At 38.7% G+C, this 16076-nt stretch overlaps 1 protein-coding gene across 1 annotated transcript in view; it reads left to right on the forward strand.

Moving 5' to 3' along the window:
* The window catches only part of LOC122810419 (B-cadherin-like), a 766834-nt gene that overhangs the window by 412864 nt on the left and 337894 nt on the right, over positions 1 to 16076 (forward strand). Inside the window, exon 7 of the mRNA XM_044082031.1 lies at positions 14378 to 14553. Coding sequence (XP_043937966.1) covers positions 14378 to 14553 — 176 coding nt within the window. The remainder of the gene's footprint in view (positions 1 to 14377; positions 14554 to 16076) is intronic.

Consider the following 16076-nt stretch of genomic DNA (forward strand, 5'->3'; position numbering starts at 1 on the left):
GCACAACTTTAAACTGGATAAGCTGTCAGCTACCATGCTAATCTGTACCAAGAAATAACATGTAGAAAAAAGACGAGTTAGTCCTCATATTGTGTAATACCAAATAACTTAATTAATTAATTAGTGCTTGAGCTCAAAGTAACTTTGATACCCTCCTGTCTAATGCCAAAATACTGCTTGCTTATCTAAGTGGAACACAACTCTCTAGTTAGTGAAGTCTGTGTTTCATGTTATTGTTGCCACACTGATTGGCATAATTTCTTGGAAGGTGATATCTCGTAAACATTGCCATATTGTTGACTATGTACAGTTATAACTCATTGCTCATCATCCATCATGTTTTGCCAATAAATTCTCCCCATGTAGGTCTGTCTCCCTTTAATGAATCATCACTCTCATCCTGTGGTGTTTTTCTGACTTCTTTTTCAACAGAATCACTAACAGTCTGTCTTCCTGTGTACCATCACTCTGCATACAGATTTCAGCAGTCCTAATAAGGACACAACCTCACCTATCTGAGCTTTGCATCAGCTTTTTCTGTTTACATTTACCTTACATAGTGCCCTCAGCTCATCCTGGTGGATTCTAAAAGACTGGAAAGGCATGTCAGTTTTCAAACCTAAGAAAATAAGTATCCTGGTGAGGACCTTCTCATTTGTCCTGTGCCAAATGTACCCCAATATCTTTGCACAAATTCAGATAGGATTTAGGGCCGACAACAGTGGCTTCCCTGCCATTCCCTATGAGAAGTGAATCATCCTAGCAATGTACAATTTTTTCACTGGAATCATCTGAATCCCATATCTAATATAGACCGGTGCTAATTTTCTGAAAACTGGCACATGGTACCAAACAAACAGTAGGCATGACCTGATCAAATTTATCAAACTACTGTTTGCTACTCAACTGCATACTCAATGAGTGCCAGCCAAGTACAATGAATTATGGAACACTTAGAAAGCCTGCTCATTACACAACTTGGATAGCCTCAGACCAATCAGTATTCATATGGTCTTGCATCTAATTGGACAGTAACAACTAAGAACCATCCCTACAATTTAAACTGCAACAGTTATGAGGAGCACATCTTAAATAATGTAAATATAGCTTCCACTGCAAAAGTACAAGAAAACAAATACACATTTTATCTTATCAGTGTACTTGGTAAAAATGGAAGTGCCTGCAATGTGTCTGTGAAGTCTGGGCAGTACAACAGCAGGCCCCTGTTTGTTTTCAGTAGTATAAACTCATTTCTGTGTTAAACGGCTTGCAAGTCACAAGAATTTTTTAACTTATTAGTTTTAAACTGTTTATGCAAGCCGCAGTCAGACCTGCCAGGATAGCAGTGAATAAAGGCTTAGTAGACCTTTCATGAGCAGACAGCTCTGCTTTGTTCATGGCTTAACACTACTCAGGAAAGTCAACAAATTGCTCACAAAAGTCAGTTCCCCAAAATTAAACTTTTAGCACGAGTCTGATAACAAGCTGCCTGCCACAAAATACTGAACAGTGTATTTATTACAATTTTTTTCTTTTATTTGTGATAACTATATCTTTATGGTTTTGTTTAGTGTTCGGTCAAAGAGCACGCTGCAGCCTCACGGCAAGAGCTACTTGCTTGTGAAACTACTAAAAACTCCGTGCTCACACAGCTTTGTGGAAAACAGATTACTGTATGAGAAGAGTCGTTTACCAGCAACAACTACAGAAGATGTTTGTTTAACTTTGGAGAAAAAAAGAAGAAACAGGAGATAATCATCATCTTCTTTCGGCTGTTCCTGTTAGGGGTCGCCACAGCGATCACCTGTTTCCATTTCTTCCTGTCCTCTACATCATGCTCTTTCACACCAACCGCCTGCATGTCCTCTCTCACCACATCCATAAACCTCATCTTAGGCCTTCCTCTTTTCCTCTTACCTGGCAGCTCCATCCTTAGCATCATTTTCCCAATATACCCAGCATCCCTCCTCAGCACATGTTCAAACCAACGCAATCTCGCCTCTCTTGCTTTGTCTCCAAACTGTCCAACCTGAGCTGACCCTCTAATATACTGATTCCTAATCCTGTCCATCCTAGTCACACCCAGTGCAAATCTTAACATCTTTAACTCTGCCACATCCAGCTCTGACTCCTGCCTTTTCGACAATGCTACCGTCTCCAACCCATATAACATAGCTGGTCTCACTACCCTCTTGTAGACCTTCACTTTCACTCTTATTGGTACCCGTCTGTCACAAATCACCCTTGACACTCTTCTCCACCCATTCCACCCTGCCTGTACTCTCTTCTTCACCTCTCTTCCACACTCACAATTACTCTGAACTGTTGATCCCATGTACTTAAACTCATCCACCTTAACCAACTCTACTTCCTGCATCCTCACCATTCCTCTACCCTCCCTCTCATTTACACACATATATTCTGTTTTAGCCCTGCTGACCTTCATTCCTCTCCTCTCTAAAGCATACCTCCACCTCTCCAGGGTCTCCTCAACCTGGTCCCTACTCTCACTACATATCACAATGTCATTTGCAAACATCATAATCCATGGGGACTCCTGTCTAATCTCATCTGTCAACCTGTCCATCACCACTGCAAATAAGAAAGGGCTTAGAGCTGATCCTTGATGTAATCCCACCTCCACCTTAAACGTATCTGTCACTCCCACCACAGTCCTCACCAATGTCACACTACCCTTGTACATATCCTGTACCACTCTTACATACTTCTCTGCCACTCCCGACTTCCTCATACAATACCACAACTCCTGTCTAGGCACCCTGTCATATGTTTTCTCTAAGTCCACAAAGCCACAATGCAACTCCTTCTGACCTTCTCTGTATTTCTCCAACAACACTCTCAGAGCAAATATTGCATCTGTAGTGCTCTTTCCTGGCATGAAACCATACTGCTGATCACTAATCATAACCTAGCTTCCACTACTCTTTCCCATAACTTCAAGCTGTGACTGATCAATTTTATCTCTCTGTACTTACTGCAGCTCTGCACATCACCCTTATTCTTAAATATGGGTACCAAAACACTTTTTCTCCACTCCTCAGGCATCCTCTGACTTTCCAAAATTTCATTAAACAATCTGGTTAAAAATTCCACTGCCATTTCTCCTAAACACCTCCATGCTTCCACAGGTATGTCATCTGGGCCAACAGCCTTTCCATTCTTCATCCTCTTCATAGCTATCCTTACTTCCTCCTTGCTAATCTGCTTCACTTCCTGATTCACTATCCGCACATCATCCAACCTTCTCTCTCTCTCGTTCTCTTCATTCATCAGCCCTTCAAAGTACTCTTTCCATCTACTCAACACACTCTCCTCACTTGTGAGTACATTTCCCTCACTGTCCTTTATCACCCTTACCTGCTGCACATCTTTCCCAGCTCTGTCCCTCTGTCTAGCCAATTGGTACAGGTCCTTTTCTACCTCTTTAGCGTCCAATCTCTCATACAACTCTCTATATGCCTTATCCTTAGCCTTCGCCACCTCTCTCTTTGCCATGCGCCTCATCTCCTTATACTTATGTCTACTTTCTTCATCTCTCTGACAATCCCACTTCTTCTTCGCCAGCCTCTTCCTCTGTATACTCTTCTGTACTTCCTCATTCCACCACCATGTCTCCTTGTCCTCCTACTGTCCAGATGTCACACCAAGCACCTTCCTAGCAGTCTCCCTTACTAGCTCTGCTGTAGTTACCCAGCTATTCGGTAACTCTTCATTGCCTCCCAGTGCCTGTCTTAACTCTTCCCTGAACTCCACCTCACAATCACCCTTTTTTAACTAACACCATTTAATCCTTGGTACTGCTTTCACACTCCTCCTCCTCTTCTTGATGACCAACGTCATCCTACAGACCACCAATCTATGCTGCTTAACTACACTTTCCCCAGTCACCACTTTACAGTCTCCAATATCCTTCAGACTGGCCCTCCTACATAGGATATAATCCACCTGCGTGCATCTTCCTCCACTCTTGTATGTCACCCTGTGCTCCTCCCTCTTCTTAAAATACGTATTCACCACAGCCATGTCCATCCTTTTCGCAAAATCCACTACCATCTGACCTTCTGCATTCCTTTGTTTAGCACCATACCTACCCATCACTTCCTCATCCCCTCTGTTCCCTTCACCAACATGCCCATTGAGGTCCGCTCCAATCACCAGTCTCTCACCCTTGGGTACACTCACCACCACTTCATCCAACTCACTCCAAAATGTTTCTTTCTCATCCATCGCACACCCAACTTGTGGAGCATATGCACTAACAACATTCATCATCACACCATCAAGTTCGAGCTTCATAAACAGAAACGGGAGACAATAAGGGTGTGAAATGCTCTCCATATTAAAAAGAATGTTACTTACCACTGCCACATTGTAATCGGCATCACCTTTCTTTTTTAAACAATAATTGTGTTCTACATCAGCTGACTCCCCCACCAACATGTCACAGCTGCTTATTTTTTTCTGAGATCAAATCAAACAAGTATTTATTTTTAACATGATAGGTTTTGATTTTATGATGCCATTTGCTCTGTATACTGTAGATCTCAAAATAAAATATGATTATTTTTTGCATATATTCCAGCCTTATAACTTGATCACTGTTGGAAGGGGTAACCACTAATTTCTTAGCAGAACTGTACAGAGCTGCATCAAGACAGGAGTTGTAGTGATTTATTTTATTTTGCCACATACTGTTGTACTGCAGGTGTGTGTGTGTGTGTGTGTGTGTGTGTGTGTGTGTGTGTGTGTGTGTGTGTGTGTGTGTGTGTGTGTGCGGCTGTTTGTCATTGGGCTTTTTTTTATAATTCTAGCATAGTAGGACTAATATGTATTCGGGAGAAGTAAGTTGTAATACAATATGCAGTGGCCATACCTCTCAATCTCTCATAGCAAGAAATCTGGACAAAGCCAAAAATAGGGACAGATTTTAAATATTCCTCTTGTAAACTCAGATAGTTGCTAGAGTAACAAGTTTTGCATTATTATGTATTTTCTGAGGGTTATGAAGTCTGAAATTCAAATGTCTGCCATTATTTATTATTATGTAGTGACTTCAGTCTTCATGTTGGTATCCCACAATTTCAGCGGAGTGGGCAGAGTTACATGATTATGTATGCAAATTTTATGTTAATGAGTATCCCAATTTATGGTCAGTTGTGCCTTCTTTTCATGAGCCTTTGTCACAGTTTTGATGTTTACAGGTTGAGAGGTATTGAAGTCACCCATAAGTATGGTGTTAGGCAGAATGTTAACAGATTCCAGTAGGTTTAGGTAAGAGGCGTGGTTTTCCAGACTCATGTTAGCAGGATCTGTAGCTAACAAGGATATGATGGGGGTCAAACCTATGGTAAGTTGGGCATGCAGCAATTCAAGCAAACCATGTTCTTGGACCAGTCTAGCAGTGACTTGTACTTTATGCACACTGAGTTGAGGTGAATCAAAATGTATGAAAGGCATAGTAGCTTTTGATAACTGGAGTGCTTTCCATGGTTTTGAACCACGTTTCCATGATTGCATGCATGTCTGCATTCTCCAGGTTGAGAAGTACTTTCACGGAGTGCAGTTTTTTATTTAAATTCCTAGCACTGCGCAGCATATCTTTAGGTGGTTGTGAGTGATTTTTGTTATGTTGGAGGGTTTAGCAACTTCACGCAGCCTAAAAAAGGCACTATGAGGGTAGGTGGAGCTTTTGCCAGTATCCAAAAGCCAGGTAGTGGCAAGTTCAAGCCATCTCTGGCAAAGCATCATGGTTTGTCCATCATGCCTAACAAAACAAGACTGGAATGCAGGAATACCAAAGAAACAAACAAACGTAGGCAGAAAAAAATGTAATATATCACAGCAAAGCTTTCGGGTGAAACCCTTCTTCAATACTAACAGTCATTCAAACAAAAGCAGCTTTAAATAGGAGCAAAAACAGTCACATGATAGCAGCCAAAATCACATGACTGACAAACACAATATAATATAACATATAACATAATAGATGTACATAATACAAAAATATTTAAAACAGCTTAACATGCTGAATTTTACTTAAAACAGGCTTTAGGCTAACAGTAGAGTTTAATCCAGGTGAAGAGTCCGCTGCTAGTCTTAAAATCCATTTATATTCCTTAATATCTAAAACATTGTTAATATCACCACCCCTACTATGAGGTTTAACTAAGTCTAGGCATCTAAACTATTGGAAATATAGTTAGAACTAGATATGCTATGAATTTTAGTAGTAGAACAGGTTCGGTTAAATATATCATAGCCAAGTACTGGCCTGTGTTGATGGCCTGCCCAGAGGTTAGGCGAATTTTAGGTGAAAAGCCTTACTACTCATATAGGAATATGAGAAGTATTAAAAACTTACTATGTTATAAAGATTTTAATTTTGGCTTAAAGCTGAATGTTTTCTCTGATCGTATTGGTATTTTAAATGTATGAGCTGTTCTTGTATAGACATTGCTGCTACCCCTAATCATGCATTTATTCATCCTGTTACTTCAAAAGAGTTTTACTTCAAATCAGTAGCATTTTGTAACAGTGTAAATGTGGTGTACTTGGCTACTTGTAATGCCTGTTCAGCATTCTATGTGGGCAAGACCACACGTAAACTTAAAGACAGAATAATTGAGCATAAGTCAGAGATCAGAAGGGAGGTTGAGAACAATGCTCTTTTCAAGCATATTAAAACATATGGGAATACGCATTGCTTTAAGTTTAGATGCCTAGATTTAGTTAAACCTCATAGTAGGGGTGGTGATATTAACAATGTTTTAGATATTAAGGAATATGAATGGATTTTAAGACTAGCAGCGGACTCTTCACCTGGATTAAACTCTACTGTTAGCCTATTTTAAGTAAAATTCAGCGTGTTAAGCTGTTTTAAATATTTTGTATTTTGTACATCTATTATGTTATATTATACTGTGTTTGTCAGTCATGTGATTTTGGCTGCTATCATGTGACTGTTTTTGCTCCTATTTAAAGCGAGCTGCTTTTGTTTGAATGATTGTTAATATTGAAGAAGGGTTTCACCCGAAAGCTTTGCTGTGATATATTACATTTTTTTCTGCCTACGTTTGTTTGTTTCTTTGTCCATCATGTCTCCCAGGCTGACAGATATTGATTTCCTTGTTGTGACACCAGAAACTAAGCCAATTGTTGAAATCAATAATTTCTTGCTAGTACTGTGGCATCATCATTGGTGAAGGTAGGATGCTACTCAAGGCTGAATTCATACCCTCCTGAGACACACATTCAGAAAGGTGCATCATGTGTCTCTTCATGTTGTCCAGTGAGGAACATCTTAGGTTGTTTACATGCACATGGACTATGACCGTGTCCTACTGCATGTGTGATCTGGTGGATCCTGGACAGATCACTGTGATTTTCTCCTCGTTTAGCCTGGTAAGGGGGGGGCATCAGTATGTTGTACAATGGGATCCACAGTAACTAGAATGTCTGGCTGTGTGGTGTGTTGCCTTATGGGCTTGGAAATGGGGCTACTATCATTTTCAGTGTTATGTGTTGTTTTAGGTGCTATCTTACCTTTTTTGAGTGTGTGCAAGACCACTGGGAGATGTTTCAGGATGTCTTGGAGATCTGGGTATATTATAAGTGTGTACCTCTGCATATGTGGGTCTACGTGTTTGTTCCTTAGTGTTGGTAGTGAGTGTTTCAGAGGTAATGCTGGCAACCTGGTTTGCATTGTTCATGTGTGTGTATGTGAGAGCTTTGCCTCCAATGACACTGTATATCTGCATCTCTCACACACTGTTCTAAAATTAAATAGTTGTCAGTGAACATGAGGCAGTTACTACACTGCCACAGAATTCCCATGTGCCTCAGGCAAGAAACAGAGATGACAGACAAGCACCGATCAATTACACCAGGTTCTTGATAGATGGGAAGGAGTAGGAGAGAGTCACTTAAAGGTCTATGTGCATTGGTGCTCTCCCTATGTGCAAAATGGCAGCTCTTTGAGCAGCTGTGAAAAGTGGGAGACTATGGATAGCATTTCCTATAGAGAATTTTACACTGGAGAGGTTTGCTTATATACAACACATGGGTAACCATATTCTCATAATGCGCAAAAATGAGGCTTTTATACTAGCAGGATGAAAAACTTTTACACAGTTAAGCCCTCAGACCAATCAGATAAACACGCAATATTCCACCAGCAGTTTTCAACTTGGATGGGTTGAATCAGCCCTCTACTCCAACCAGAATGCAGAATAAAACCCTCTTAATGTAAAACAAACTGTTTTTGAGCTCAAGTGCAGTAAAAAGTGCTTCATAACAAAAAGCAAAACTCCTGCAGAATCAGGAATCTTTGGAAATAAGTTCACAAACCCTGAGAAAAGTTCCCAAATACAGAAAATGTGTGCAAACATAGCAGACCTTCTATAAACACAGAAAAAAAACTTTGCAAAACTTATTTTGGCAAACTCTGGGGAACTTTGGAAAACTCAGAACATAATTTTGAGGTATCACAGAAGGTGAGGAAATATCGGAAAACTGTTAAAATAACTTAAAAGCAGTACAGTAACAAACAGATGGCATTTCTGTAACAGTTCCAGGCTGAAAAACAGTGATAAAATAAAACAAAATCAATAAATGCAGCACAGAAGTGTTAAATAGCATGGAGACAGTTTGTACAACAAAATACTTATATCAGCTTTGTAGGTCCACAGATGGTTTTAAATGAAACCAAGAACTTGTATTCACAGGTATCCAAGCCAGGCACAGGGATGCTTTGAATAAATGAATAAAAGCTATGAATAAATGGCCATGCACTGTGTCCATTTTACACATTTCTCAATCAGTCAACCATTTTGATTTCTTTGATTTGCATGGGGTTACTTATTTAATGTTATTATGCACTTACGTAGTGCATGACCACTACCAACACCGATTTGCTCAGTGCAGTGCAGGGTACTAACCAACTATGAATCACAGCATTTGTGTTGTTTTCTTATTTACAGTTTTTGTTTGTTTGTTTGTAGTTGTTTCATGCTTAAACCTTACTGTTGTAATTTTCATAGTTTAGCATAACATACCTCTCAAGAGTCTACAACAAAACTTCTTACCATACTAAAACAGTACCACTGTGTGAGGTACTTACCTAGATCCATGCAGATTTTATGGAGAAACTGTTGCAGCAGTGTAGATATGCACCCAGCATCCTCCTCTGCTATTGTACTGTTCAGACCTACAAGAGGGGAACCGTATAGCTGCATAATGGCAGCGTCTGAATATGTTACCCAGACTCGGACTGAAATTGGTAGTTTGTCATAAGTGCTCTAGCCTGGTTAACAATTTCAAAATAAAAAGTAAAAACGTAAGATGGAGTGGAACAAACCAGTGTTTATGTAGTGAGGTATATAACTGCACTATGAATATGTAGACAGGTAACAGCAACACCATGAATATAGGGAGAGGCAAGCAACAACACCATGAAAATGTATTGTAACATGCTACAGTACCAAGAAATATGTAGCATGACAACCAAATACACCACAAATATGTAGACAGGCACACAACAACACCATGAAGATGTGGACAGGTACACAACAACACCATGAAGATGTGGACAGGTACACAACAACACCATGAAGATGTGGACAGGCACACAACAACACCATGAAGATGTGGACAGGTACACAACAACACCATGAAGATGTGGACAGGTACACAACAACACCATGAAGATGTGGACAGGCACACAACAACATCATGAAGATGTGGACAGGTACACAACAACACCATGAAGATGTGGACAGGTACACAACAACACCATGAAGATGTGGACAGGTACACAACAACACCATGAAGATGTGGACAGGCACACAACAACACCATGAAGATGTGGACAGGTACACAACAACACCATGAAGATGTGGACAGGTACACAACAACACCATGAAGATGTGGACAGGTACACAACAACACCATGAAGATGTGGACAGGTACACAACAACACCATGAAGATGTGGACAGGTACACAACAACACCATGAAGATGTGGACAGGCACACAACAACACCATGAAGATGTGGACAGGTACACAACAACACCATGAAGATGTGGACAGGTACACAACAACACCATGAAGATGTGGACAGGTACACAACAACACCATGAAGATGTGGACAGGCACACAACAACACCATGAAGATGTGGACAGGTACACAACAACACCATGAAGATGTGGACAGGTACACAACAACACCATGAAGATGTGGACAGGTACACATCATCAATTGTGAAGCCAAGTGGAAATGTAAGAACTGCCCATTCAGTAAGTTGAGCCCAGAGAGTGCAACAAAGGAGGCAGGCGACTACAGAGTGGGTAAGAAGAAAGCCTTTATTATACCTCTGCAGGTATGTCTGAAACAGATGTACCTTTTTAACACCTTTATTGAATTATCACTTAAGAAACAAACATATATTTATATAAAAAAAGCAAATCATGTTAACTTTTTCACAGTTACAAACATTATACATCACATATATTTTTATACAATTATCATCAATCCAATATAACATACATTAATCAGATCCTGCCTTCCCCTTAAACCCCACTCCTCCTCCAAAACATTATTCTGCATGCATTGTTCCCACTTTTTTCTATGTAATTTTCTCCTAAAGATCCCACTTCCAGTTCTTTTATCTCTGTTACAATATTCACCACTTCAAATATAGTTGGTTTAGACTTTTATTTCCATTCTAGTAATTGATTTTTTTTTGGCAAACACCAGAATTAAATTTAACAAGGACTTTCATGTCTAGGTAATTCAGATCCTGTATCCCAGCTAAAAATATATAATTTCCTTAGTTTCACTGATTTGCTCACCTGATATTTCTGACAGAGTACACTGTAGTAAAGTCTGCCAGTTCATTACACCCCCAAATATGTCTCCATTTACCTATTCTGCCCCATCACATCTCCAGCATTTGCTATCTACCTGAGGAAAAATTCTTTGTAGTCTGCTTAAGGTATAAAAATACATATGCAAATGCTTCCAAGCAAAGATCTTAAATCTTCTAGACTTTGTTGCATATGCAGAAGCCATACATGTGTCCTTCAATTGTTTTCTTGTGAATTGCTTATCTAATCTGCCTTCCCCATCATTTCTAACCTCCTCTGATTGATTTCTATAGTCATCATACAATATTTTATATGCCCTACTAATTATCCCTTTATTAACAGCAGCTTCTGTTCTTGATTCAACTAAAAATTGTATCAGAGCAGGTCTTTCACTTGGGATTCCCCTATCCCTTAATCTTTGCCTAGACTCTGCCAATCCCTGGTAGGGAAGGCAGTCTCTAGCCTGCAGTCCAAATGTCTTCTAGATCTCTTTCCAATCTGTTACATTTTCCTCTCTAGTTATTTCCTCCAAATACTTTGATTCCTTTGCCTGTTTCTCCAATAAATTCCAGCCCCCTCTTGCCTATTGTTTATATCCCTAATTGCAGTCATGCCCATCAGCAGAATCTCCTTTCTCCATTCACATGTTTGCTTAGTTCTTGGAATACTTTATGAATATAATACTCTGTATGGATGTTGTTATTCTGCTTAAGCATCTGAATCCAAAGTCCCACTCTCACCTTATTTTTTGAATTTCTCCTGCTTCATCATAATCCATTTGCATTTTGAATTATAACTTTCTGTGTTTGTCGTGTATATGAGCCTTAACTGTGTACCTCTAAAATATCCCTTCAAATCAGAGAATCTTAAACCGCCTTTTTCTATTGGCTGTTCCCCTCCCAGATAAAATCGTTCAACTCTTTATTAATTACTGTCCACAACTTCTCCTTTGATAAAAATACACCTGACCTGTATATAAAACTAAAGGGACTAAAAACATATTCACTGCTTGCATCTTGCTATCCATATCCATAAACAAGAGTTTCCATTTTTATCAGTTTTTGTATTATCTTTTGTTTAGTTTCTTCTCTCATATCCTTAGTTGCCATAACAAAATCCTTTTTAACCCAACTCCTAAATACTTAATTTTATCATGTCCCATAAATATGGGTATTGCTGAACCAATTCATGTGTGGGTACATAGTTTACAAATGTTGCCGTTGTTTATCTTCACTAATTTTATATCCTAAAAACATTTAAAACTATCTCAGAATATTCCACAACACTGAGCTGTCCTTTACCTGTTTTATCAGTTACAAAATAATGATGTTGTTGTGTCTTTTGGCTTATCCCGGTTAGGGGTCGCCACAGCGGAACTCCGGTCCGCTAATGTTTGGTAGTGGATTTTTACATGCCGAGTTACCAGCCCTGACGCACAACCTTCAATGGATGCACGCCCATTCACACATGCCTCCACACAGTTACAAAATAATATTGGCTGCAAATAAAGCCAACTTTTCTTGATTACCATATCAATTAGATCCTTAAATTTCTGAGTCCCTTATTTTCTTTGTCAATGGCTCTAAATATAAAGCAAATAATAAAAGGAGAAGAGGACAGAACTGCCTGGGTCCTCTGTTCAGACACAACTTATCAGAGAGAGACCCCCAACTTTAGTTTTCATCTCTGATCCCTCATATATCCTTCTAATTAACCTTATTATTTTGTCAGGGAATGCAAATACTTCCATTGCCCTACTCATAAAATTCCAGCTTACTCTCTTTAATGTTTTCTCTACATCAAGACTCACCAACAACAGTGGTGTTTTCTTATATTCTTCTTAAATCTGGATCATCATTGTTTGATTAATTTTGTCAGATGTTTGTCTGTCCTCCATATAACCCCATTGATCCATGTCTATCATTTTGGGCAACACTGTTTCCATTGTTTTAGCTATTATAGTCATAAAAATATTATAATCATGAGTGTGTATGAAGCAGGGTCTGATGGGTCTTTACTATTTTTAGGTCTTAAAGTCACCACAGCTTTTTCCAGGATGTTGGTTCTTCCCCTCCTTTTAAAACACTGTTAAACAGAACCTTCCGGATCTTTATCACTTTCGTCCCTCCTAGCTTACAAACCTCCGCAGGATACCACCTATTCATGGTGACTTTCATGCAGACTGATTATACGTCACTATTTTTATCTCATCTCATCCTATCTTAACTGTTAATTGTTGAGCCTCATCTTTCTCTAAACTTGGCATATTTAGGTCTTTCATAAATATTTCAACTTGTGATTTTACATAATTTTCAAATTCCTCTATTTTAAATAAATATTCAGAAAATTTCTGAAATATCTGTAATACCTGTACAGGATCTTTTGTTATTTTTTTTTCTTTTTATAGGCTCTCTATGTTTAGCAACAACCTTGAAACAAATGTACATTTGTTTGAATAATACAACCTCAAACAGCAGAATTATGTTGATCAGCGGAATTCACTTTCCACAAAAGTAAGTTCACAAAAATAAAAAACTCCCCACACATCTTTCGATAAACCTCAGAGGCAATTTTTTTGTTTTGTTGGGAGACAAGGTCCTTTGTACCCCTAAATTTATATATACCTACTTTAATGTCACATAGAAGTGGAAAAAATGGAAAACTCCACTGTTGCTGAAAGTTGTTTTAGCACGTTTACTTCAGTCGATCAGCTTTCATAAAACTGTCTGTAGACAAATTGATATGTTCCCTCATTCCCTGAACCAGCCGTCATTTGCCTGTACTGTGACCTTGACCAATTCACTTAACCAGATACTACTTTGGGGCAACTTTGAAATTGGACTAAAGCTCTTCAATGAACTCCTGGACTGTAAGCATAGTAATTACCTATGAACCAAAGGAGAGCATATGATACCAAGATGCAGAACATAATACACCGGAGACTTTTCTAACTCCTAAATATATCTCCGTGACCAACGTTTACCCATTATAGTAGGATTTTTATAGCATCATTTCTATCCTGTGATATACTGTAGGTGATGACACATATTGTAAATAGTTTGATTGGTATACAGTGTAAGTATGTATTTTGGGGTTGTAAGCATATACATGGGCTTATACAGATGACTGTTGATACAGGCTGTAACTACCAATTTCTATTAGCATTTCCTGATTATAAATGCAGACATTTGTAAAATGTTAGGTTAACTCAAGGATGTAATCCAAACAAAAAATAAAGAATGTGTAGATTTTTGTTTGAAAAGTTAGCCTTTTTATTTTCTTAGTTATGCTGCTGACTAATACTGAAGCAAATTCTTAATGATCTTATGATGCAAACTTTAATCAGATGGCTAATAACACACAGCACCAGCATTTTATATTATTTGACTGAAATCATATTATTTGAACTGACCTACTATTTTTTTTCCTAAAAAAGTGAAACTCACAAATGACACCTTAAACTACTGATTAACGTTATGAATTTTCTTTGAAGGTACCTCTGTGATGACTGTAAAAGCCACAGATGCTGATGACCCATCTACTGACAACGCTCTTCTTGGTTACTCCATTTTGAGCCAGGAACCAAAATTACAAGATTCAGACACCATATTTACAATCAGTAAGGAAACTGGTGTCATTAGCACAGTAGCTTCAGGTTTGGACAAAGAGGTTTGTGTTGCGTGCTTTGCTTAATACATCAGCTTCTGAGAAAAAAAAAAATTTCTAGTAAGAATTTTTACTAATGGTGAGCCTACAATTCCTCTGTTTATGCATACTTCAAAAGTTGCATTGTTAGCACATGCAGATAATATTCCTGTCATCTATAGACCTGCCTGCTATGTATTCTAAATGTTAGTTTTGTTCATTACTTCTCTAGAGAGTCTTTATCCTTAATCTTATTTGTGGTAAACAGTTTGTCGTGTTTTCTTTGTGGTGAACAGGTTTAATTTTATGAGCTACCTTAGTATAAAGCACTACAGCGTCACATCATTTTAATCCATGCACTTTGTAGGCATTGTTTATTTTCCCTGAAGACTTTTTAGTGCCTGCTAGTAAAGTAATGTTTTCTAACAAGCAAATGAACATATTGTACCTGTTTCCGTGCAAAAACATTAATTCTGCAGATTTGTTTCACCGTTTATCCCAGCATGCACAATACAATAGTTTTCATGACAACATTTAAACAAACCCAACACTACAGGAAGTGACTGCACAGTCTATCTTTGTCTGTACCTTGCCATATCACCTGTGGCTTATAAATAATTATAACGTGCACTTATATAGGTAAGTAGCTCTGATACATTCTTTATGTGGCTGATCCTCTCCTGTTTCTTTCACTGGCAAATGCATGTTAAGTGAAAGTGTTTGTATGTTTGTTCATTGTGTGATTTACACTGGAGATGCTTTCAGTCAGATAGTGCTACCGTTACAGAATGGATATGTATATGAGCACCAACAGAAAATGAAAAGTGGACTTGTAGGAATGTGGTCAACACCACCTCACAGTTAAGCAGGGATATATTAAATGTCCATCTTAGAAAACTTATTTCTTTATAGACTACATAATAATTGATGGGTATGGTCCAAGGGAGAATGAGACAGAATTGCACAACAAACATGATTCTGATACCATTAGCATGTCATATGAGAGTGAACTGTGATCCTCAGCTGGGTATGTCAACAGTGTCTTCATGGAAGTTAAAGAAGCACTAAGTATCCAAAGACTTTTAATTATGTATCACTGTGAAGAACATGCAGACAAAACCGGTTTATTTGAGAGTGAGGGGCAATCATTCCTTCTCACCTCACCTAAAAACTTCTGAGCAGAAGCCAACCGCCTGACAGTCCATACCATCCAGCTAACTCCTCCGCATCAGACCTCCTCCTCATCAGACTTCACAGCAGCTGATTTCAGCCCCCACTTCAGTACACATCCCATCCCTAATTCCATTAATAACTCCTTCTCTCTCTCTAACCTCTTTCCTTCCCTATATTCCCACTTTCCATTTCAAAGGAGTCAAAGCTAAACACACAGTTCCACAACTTGAAGAGATAAAACTGACTCACTTGCTGCTCCAGACAACCTTCTCTAATGGTTTTTATTCCTAAGTAAGGACATCATAGTCCCTCCCCTTCTTCACATTTATAATCTCTGCCTAAGTCAAAACACCATGCCTGATATCTTGAAAACA

The sequence above is a fragment of the Protopterus annectens genome, chromosome 8.part1, assembly GCF_019279795.1.
Source record: "Protopterus annectens isolate FY-2018-M chromosome 8.part1, PAN1.0, whole genome shotgun sequence".
In the NCBI taxonomy this organism is placed as follows: domain Eukaryota; kingdom Metazoa; phylum Chordata; order Ceratodontiformes; family Protopteridae; genus Protopterus; species Protopterus annectens.